Source organism: Etheostoma spectabile, chromosome 19, assembly GCF_008692095.1.
Source record: "Etheostoma spectabile isolate EspeVRDwgs_2016 chromosome 19, UIUC_Espe_1.0, whole genome shotgun sequence".
NCBI lineage: Eukaryota > Metazoa > Chordata > Actinopteri > Perciformes > Percidae > Etheostoma > Etheostoma spectabile.
Window position 1 is genome coordinate 11,137,151 of NC_045751.1, and position 8,592 is coordinate 11,145,742.

At 40.4% G+C, this 8,592-nt stretch overlaps 1 protein-coding gene across 1 annotated transcript in view; it reads left to right on the top strand.

Annotated features, from left to right (window-relative positions):
- gc2 (guanylyl cyclase 2) overlaps positions 1–8,592 on the top strand; it is an 18,407-nt gene that overhangs the window by 6,820 nt on the left and 2,995 nt on the right. The window contains exons 10-21 of the mRNA XM_032499404.1: positions 55–139; positions 393–489; positions 873–986; positions 2,056–2,136; positions 3,487–3,663; positions 4,518–4,674; positions 4,758–4,907; positions 5,643–5,791; positions 6,187–6,350; positions 6,724–6,916; positions 7,445–7,619; positions 7,941–8,039. Coding sequence (XP_032355295.1) covers positions 55–139; positions 393–489; positions 873–986; positions 2,056–2,136; positions 3,487–3,663; positions 4,518–4,674; positions 4,758–4,907; positions 5,643–5,791; positions 6,187–6,350; positions 6,724–6,916; positions 7,445–7,619; positions 7,941–8,039 — 1,641 coding nt within the window. The remainder of the gene's footprint in view (positions 1–54; positions 140–392; positions 490–872; positions 987–2,055; positions 2,137–3,486; positions 3,664–4,517; positions 4,675–4,757; positions 4,908–5,642; positions 5,792–6,186; positions 6,351–6,723; positions 6,917–7,444; positions 7,620–7,940; positions 8,040–8,592) is intronic.

Sequence of the window (8,592 nt, forward strand, 5' to 3'; positions counted from 1 at the left end):
ACACACACACACACACACACAAACCCACCAATTTAAACCTTTCTCTTGTTTCAGGCGTGGATCTGTTCTCGACCATCAGCATGTTCCTGGAAGCGATGGCCGCCTCTGTTGTCGGAGTGGCAGCTGCTTACTGCATCAGGTAGTCATGTTGGAATAAAGTTAATAGGAAGATGTGACCGTTGTTTGCAGTTTAGTGTTTTTGACAAATAAAGCTATTTTTGACAACAGCTGTTAGCAAGTCAGTCGTCTTCTTCTTGTAAACGATGGTGGTTTGGATGCAACTTGACATATTACTGCCCTTTCCAAGAAGTAGTCAGTCAGTCAGTCAGTGAGTCAGTGATGAGTCTATACATAACTATCTTGCTGTCTCCCCTTCCTCTCTTGTTGCTTAGGCGACGCATCAATCAGATCCGACAGGTGAAGGGTCCAAACAGGATCCTGCTCACTCTGGCTGACGTCACATTCATCAACCCGTCGCTTAGCAACAAGGTCGGCCACTATCCGATTGACTTTTTTCTTGCATTCGTTACAAGAGGATGTTTCATTTCAATCAATGTAATTCATATTAGTGAAGATATTTATGAAACATCATATTTGGCAGTTGTTACTGACAGTGGGGGAAAGAAAACTCACATCCTAGGAGTCCTGGATAGCTCACCTGGTAGAACGCACCACGTCCCATGTGCAAAGGTTCAGTCCTAAGTGCAGGGGCCGCAAGTTTGGTTCCGACCTGCGGCCCTTTGCTGCATGCCTCTCTCTCTCTCTCTCTCTCTCTCTCTCTCACATCTCACATCTCAAGCAATCCTTAGGAACAAAGGTCTAAAAGGCTTCAAAAATTAAAGCTCACGTACTGGACTTTGCCCTCTTCATAGAAGCTGAGTATGGATGGCAGCAGGACGAGCGGCATGCGGAGCGTCTCAGACACGTCGCAGGGCTCGTCCCAGTCCCCGGCCACCTACGAGAACTCCAACGTCGTCATTTTTGAGGTGACACAGTCACTTTCATTTACATAGGTCAATTACAAAACTCCTTTTTAACCCTCATGTGATCCTCGGGTCAAATTGACCCGTTTTCCTATATCAATGTTCTTTTTAATTCCCCAAAATAACATGATTGATTCCACCCAACGCTCTTTGGCAAGTACACATCTCTACTTTCATTAATTTTGGGTCTTATTCAATTTTATAGCATTTGGAGAGAAAAATGGAAGTGTTTTTGAAATAGTATTGAGTAAAAGTTGACATATTCCAGTCTGTGATTATCCATCAACATCCATTCCTTTAATTTTAGTCTAATTAATTCCTAATTTCTGCTTTTCTAACTCAAACATTAGGTATAATTTCCAATAAATGAGGTTTATTGACCATAAATTCAAAAAATAACTGTAAAACTAAATTTAATAAGTTTGTGTTACATAGTGTTGAAAACATCAAAAAAAGTGACAAACATTGGAAAAAAAAGCGACAATTAAAAAAAAAAAAAGTTAAAAAAACATCGATAAAAAGCTTCAATAAAAGTGTTGATTTTCATTTTGACGGTAAGACAACACAAGGGTTAAAGTGTAAACCTCACAGTAGACAAATTCTAAGTTTTAATCATAGGTGTTCTTTTACAAGGGGGTGGGGGGGGGGGGGGGGGGGGGTACAACCCAGAAAATGAAGTGTGTGATATTTGTTTAAAAGTGGAGATCTCAACTTAATGTGCAGTTGTTTTTCTCGATTACTCGTGGTTTTGTGATCGTTACGAGCCATCAAAATGAACATTACAGCCCTACTCCCAGTCCTCTCTAAACTGTAAAGACTAAAGAAGGGAAAGCAACCACGTAGTCCAAATCAAATGTCTTCACCCCACTTTGGCATCCTAATGTAAACTCTGCAGATGGGTTTGAGATCGAGCCGACCACCAGAAACATTTGATAGCTTGGGGACATTTTCTTAGGAAGTATCTTTACGTGTAAAAATGATAAACACACACATATTGAGAGGATGAAGTCATGTGGCAGCCTCCGTTGGGTTGAGCAGCTTGACTGATGTGTGGGTGTTGTCTGTCCTCCAGGGGGACTGGGCCTGGCTGAAGAGACTTCCTAACGGGACGTTCAGCCGCATCAACCCCAAAACCAGCCAGGTGTTTGAACTGGTAGGTGGAGAAACAAAGAAAGAACCAGCAATACAAAATATCGTATATAACGACATATCCTTGTCCTTCGTCATGCGTCACAAGATCCGATATCAAATAAAGGACACACACAATACATACACGATAATAAAGACACATACAGTAAAGGTTTTATATGTATACAGTATATATTAAACATATTATATATACAGTATGTATGTAATTTAATTGATTGATTTTTAAGTATATACACTGTTTATATACAGTATATATTAAACATATTATATATACAGTATGTATGTAATTTAATTGATTGATTTTTAAGTATATACACTGTTTATATACAGTATATATATTACACATATTGTATATAGAGTATACATATAATTTACTTCATTTAATTTAATTAATTAAATTAAATTAAATTAAATTTGTTTTATTTAATTTTAATTTTAATTTAATTTAGTATAAATACTGTATATATACAGTATATATACTGTATCTATATATATTATATATTATATACTAGAGTTGCTTTTTTCCATAAATGTATTGATCAATAGGAAATGTATGTAACTGGACATAATATTGTAATACAAGACAAGGTTCTGAACTTTGCTCTGCAATATTATAATGTTCATCTGCACTGCTGACTGTTACTATAGTACGACTGTTTACATCTGCATCTTTTGCACTACTTACCTTTTTGCACTACTTACATTCATTTGCACTGCTGACTGTTTATTTATATACAGTACCAATTGTTTACATTTACATCCGCCAACCGTACTTTAACTGTATATGCAATTACTTTCCACCGCACTTTATTCGGATTTTTCTGCCCAAACTTTACCTTATTCATTAGTATATTATGCTGTTGCACATATCTGTAAAAATTTGCAATTATAGTATATCCACCAAATTCCTAGCTGTAAATCTTGCTCACAATACCTTTATCTATATTTGTATTCATAGGACAAACCCATCTGTAAAACTCTGTTTATAATAGTATCTTTTTCTATATTTATTCATTACATATCCATGTCTTGCCTTACGGAACCAGTGTATATCCTGCACTTACTGCTATTGCACTTCTGGTTAGACCCAAACTGCATTTCGTTGCCTTGTACCTGTACATGTGTAATGACAATAAAGTTGAATCTAATCTAATCTAATAAGAAGCAGTATGTAGATTATCACCTAATTTGCATTGAAATTCATTTTGCGTTCCCGAGCAGCTCTGCTCCAAAAAAAAAAAAGAAGAAGAGAAAAACACACACATGATCGTGAGCCACGTATCGTGTGTCGTACGGTGAGGAACCCTGTGATTCCCAGCCCCGATCATGAAGTACTTCTGTCTCCTGGCTGCAGATGAAGGACATGCGTCACGAGAACGTCAACCCCTTCCTGGGCTTCTTCCACGACTGCGGCGTGTTTGCCATCGTGACCGAGTTCTGCTCCAGAGGAAGTCTGGAGGACCTGGTGCTCAACGACGACGTCAAACTGGACTGGATGTTCAAGTCCTCGCTGCTGCTGGATTTGATCAAGGTCGGTATGGTTACGGCCAGAAGACGGGATGGGAGCAGATGAGTCAATCGGTGGTGGTGGAGGGGAACGGGACATTTTTAGGGCAGCATGGAAACTCGGATAAGAAAACAAAAACTCATGTGTGTTACCAGTGTAGACCTGAAGTAGCCTATAACATGTTCTCCTTTGGCCTGGTCAGGACTGGTCTGTTTAGGAGTAAAAACTGAAATATTTATTAAAATGTTATAAAAATTGCAAAATGACCTTCTGCAATATTCAAACTGCACGAGTCGCAGTATTCGTTAAAGCCAAAAAGTGTGTCAAAATCAGTTTTAACTTAATATTATCGTGCTCAGAGATGTCCGAGCCTTGGTGTCCTTATTCTACAGACACAAGAAAATGTCATAAAAATCATAATATAATAATTTTAATTTTAATGTTTTTGTGAAAAAAAGTTAAAAAAGCGTGTCAAATCATATTGCAATATCAGTCAAAATAACTATAAGCAATTACAAATTGAGAAAAATAATTATTTTGCACATTGTATTTAGAAAGTGCACTTCATCTTATTCAAACAATGTGATTTTGTGTTTATTTTGTATAGTATTTATTTTATGGGGTATTCAAAAAGTTAAACTGGAAAAGGGGAATTTCACCTTTCAAGGTCTTTCACTGTTTCACCATTTTTAAGTTAAATAAATGCAAAATCTTTCCAAAAGTTAATGAAAAATCGTGGACCAAAATGATTGGGATTAGGATTTTTTTTCCATAATCGAGCAGCCCTAAAACCAGCGGAGTGGAAAGTATTCTGATCCGTTGCTTAGTTACAGTTCTTGATACGTACAGTACCTCTGCTGACTTGTATTCTGTATCAGGGAATGAAGTACCTCCACCACCACGGCGTGTCCCACACTCGCCTCAAGTCCCGTAACTGCGTGGTGGACGGACGTTTTGTCCTGAAGGTCACAGACTACGGCTACAACAAGGTTCTGGAGGCTCAGAGGTTCCCCCACGTGGAGACACCTGCAGAGGGTGAGACAACTCGTCCGATCAGGAAGCGTTTGTGTGATTCTTCTCCACAGTAGCTAACTCACGGCGCTCTGCGTGTCCTCCAGACTTGCTGTGGACGGCTCCGGAGAACCTGAGGAGCGGTCAGCCGGAGCTTCACGGGACTCTGTCTGGAGACGTGTACAGCTTCGCCATCATCATGCAGGAGGTGGTGGTCCGAGGGCCCCCCTTCTGCATGATGGACCTGTCCGCCACAGGCAAGGTCATCACTAGTATGTTGCAAGCAGGGTTGCAGTCGGGTCCACCTTTGTCGAGTCCAAGGCAAGTCCAAGACTAGGACTACTTGAGACTAGAACTAGAACTAGAATATTTGGCGAGCCTAATGGCCAAGTCCGAGACAAGTTTGAGTCCAAATATCAACGAGTCCAAGACAACTGCGAGACAATTGAAAAACGTTTCAAGTCCGGACTTATGTAGTACAGCAGTAGAACATTACAGCAGTACAGTAGGCAGTTTTGAATACAGCCTTAGTCTTGAAAAACCGAAGAACTAGAGATCTTCTTAGAACAGGTCTTTGTAAGAATAAGACTCTGCTCTCTGGTAGGCGCGCATCAACAAATCCAGTGAGCAACAAGAAAGAAAATCCAAGGCACTTGACTATAGAGCAAAAGATAAAAAGGCTTTCATTACTTCTGGCACATTCTAACTAGAATCAGATTAAAAACATCACATTTTTAGTGTTTAAGTGTCTTCTTCAGGGAGTTACAGGAAAGGTTTGAGCTGAACAAGATAATGGTGAGAGAAAAACACCAGGTTACCAGGGGCAACCCATCTAAACCACTGTTCACTTAGGGTACGTTTTTTTGATCTGCGTTCTTCTACCTGACCAACATTTTCATCCTAACTGCTGGCATGGCTACCAAAGTCCACACACACACACACACACACACACACACACACACACACACACTTCATGTTTATCTCTTTTTTAGATATAGTAGAGAAGATTCTTAAGCCGCCTCCTCTGTTCCGGCCCGTGGTCAGTCCGGACTACGCTCCGTTGGAGTGCATCCAGCTGATGAAACAGTGCTGGAACGAACAACCAGAGAAGAGACCGAACTTTGAGGAGATCTTTGACCGGGTAGATATAAAGTTCTAACTACACGTTGCTTTAATTTGAACCACATGTTTACCTTTAAATGCTACAAAGCGTGATTTTAGCTACTGAAATATTTGTCTGCCAAAGTGTCCTTTTTTTCACATAAAGAACTGTTGGTGCTGGTTACTACAACCTACGTTGTCCCTTTCCTTTAATCTCACAATTTCTCACATTCGCCATAAAGAGTTTAAGTGTTCTTGGTGGTGTAAAAGCTGTTTTTACACCTCCTAAAACATCCTAAAATTTGGATTGAAATTATCTATTTTTCTTTGGGAAAAATCAATTTGAGAGTCAATATCGTTTGGTTCTTAATGGGCTCTTTGTTTTACTGTTAAACTTTAACTCATGTCTTGTTTGTCCTTTTCATCTCATCTCAGTTTAAGAACATCAACAAGGGGAAGAAGACCAACATCATCGACTCCATGCTGCGGATGCTGGAGCAGTACTCGTCTAACCTGGAGGAGCTGATCCGGGAGCGGACGGAGGAGCTGGAGATCGAGAAACAGAAGACGGAGAAGCTGCTGACTCAGATGCTTCCTCCGTGAGGACACGTAGACAAGCGCACCCTCGTAGAAACACACACCTACACAGACACACGGGTGCCGAAAGACTCTTTCTATTAGGGCTGCACGATAGTCCACACTGCACGAATGCTGTGTGGACTCGCCAGACCACTGCCAGACCCTCCTCCACAGCGATGCGGAGGATGGTCCTGCAGTGGTGTCTACATTTTAATTTACATTTAATGTCTTTGGCAATATGTCGCAGCATTTCCCAATGTCTCTATTGCGCCAATTGACATCACAATGGCGATAAAAACGATTCATTGTGCAGCCCTACTTTCTACCTCTACGACGCGAGCTTCTCAAGAGTCAGGACACGTTTCAGACTTGGGTTTTCTCCCCCGGCTGCAGGTCTGTGGCCGAGGCTCTGAAAGTGGGCGGCGCGGTGGAACCGGAGCACTTTGACAGCGTGACGCTCTATTTCAGCGACATCGTCGGCTTCACCACCATCTCGGCCAACAGCGAACCCATCGAGGTGGTGGACCTGCTCAACGACCTGTACACAGTCTTTGACGCCATCATCGGAAACCACGATGTCTACAAGGTGCATTTAAATCTCTCGTTTGTGTCAATTAGGGATTTAACGAGGAATCTGTTACAAATCCATATAACTGTGTAAAGATTACAACTGGTTGAGATAAAAAAGAAAGAATCCCAAAGCATATTTTAAACGTCCTAGGGCGTAATCTACTTTAGACTTCACTTATTTCAGACGTCCCTACGTCGTATTAGTTCATTAATATGAAGCGATGTTTTTCTATTTGTTTAGTTATTTTGATGAGGGGTTTATTTAAAAATCCAATTTTATTTTAACTTTTTAAGATAAAATACAATTAGTTACACTTTTGATAAGAGGTCACATTTGCTGTTTTGCACAGAAAAAGACATGAAGGAATGTTTTTGAGCCGTTTTTCTGCAGTTCATTTTGTTAAAAAGAAATCCTTTGATCCATCCAATCGCATCGTGGTTCAAAAATCAGGATTTGTATTGAGTCCTGAGCGTATCGTTACATCCGTAGTATCGATATCGGGGCAGTAAACGTCTTCTGGCTCACTCACTTGTTCCACTCCAGGTGGAGACTATCGGTGATGCTTACATGGTGGCGTCTGGTCTTCCTGTTGCCAACGACAACCGCCACGCTGCAGAGATAGCCAACATGGCCCTCGACATCTTGAGCGCCGTGGGAACCTTCAAAATGAGACACATGCCAGACGTTCCTGTCAGGATCCGTATAGGACTACACACAGGTGAGGCAGGAAGGAGCGCAGAGAAAATTGCTGAAGAGTTACGGGTCAGTTTGGATAAATTGTGGTACCTAGTACTGGGTTAATGTACTGTAGTCTGTTGATCCAGACTACAATATAGTGTTGGTATCAGGAGTGTTGTGTGAGCAATAAAAGCCCAAATAACGGATCCCTGCATGGCCATGTTGTTAAATCTATTATGGGGGTCTTTTGCAAACTTAGACCTTAGTTAGTTAACTTAGCCAACTGAAGAAGTAATAGCTCACTGTGTGTGTGTGTGTGTGTGTGTGTGTGTGTGTGTGTGTGTGTGTTGTTATGTTGTAGGTCCGTGTGTAGCAGGTGTGGTAGGTCTCACCATGCCTCGCTACTGTCTGTTTGGAGACACGGTGACCACCGCCTCTCGCATGGAGTCCTCTGGGTTACGTATGTACAAAACATAACTGTTTATGGACGACATGATCAGACAGTGATGGTGGTTTTTGGCGTATCCTTAAATACTATAGAAGTGCCAAGAAATACCAAGAAGAGTACAAATCATCCCTAGCTCAAACAATTAGATTGACGAGAAATAAATCAGGAATAAGAATAATGATAATGAATTAATAATGATAATTGATTAATCGTGTTCAAACATTCGGTGATTCCAGCTTCTTAGATTTCTCTGTCATATGTGATAATAAACTGAATATTCTGGAGGGAAGGACTTTGGTAAAGACCTCATCTGATATTTTATAACCAGAATTTTTTAATTAATTAATCAAGAAAAATAACCAGCAGATTGATTAAAGGTCCCATGTGTGTTACTGTGCAATACTGACATATAATACATAAAAGGACACTGGAATTCTGTAAAATTTCATACAGTGTAATATTTATTTATTTATGATTTAGTACTACTTTTTGCGTAATGTGTATACAAAGCTATGTTGTATATGTATATAGATGCTCTCAGGACTGTGCACCAGCTCCCCCCCCC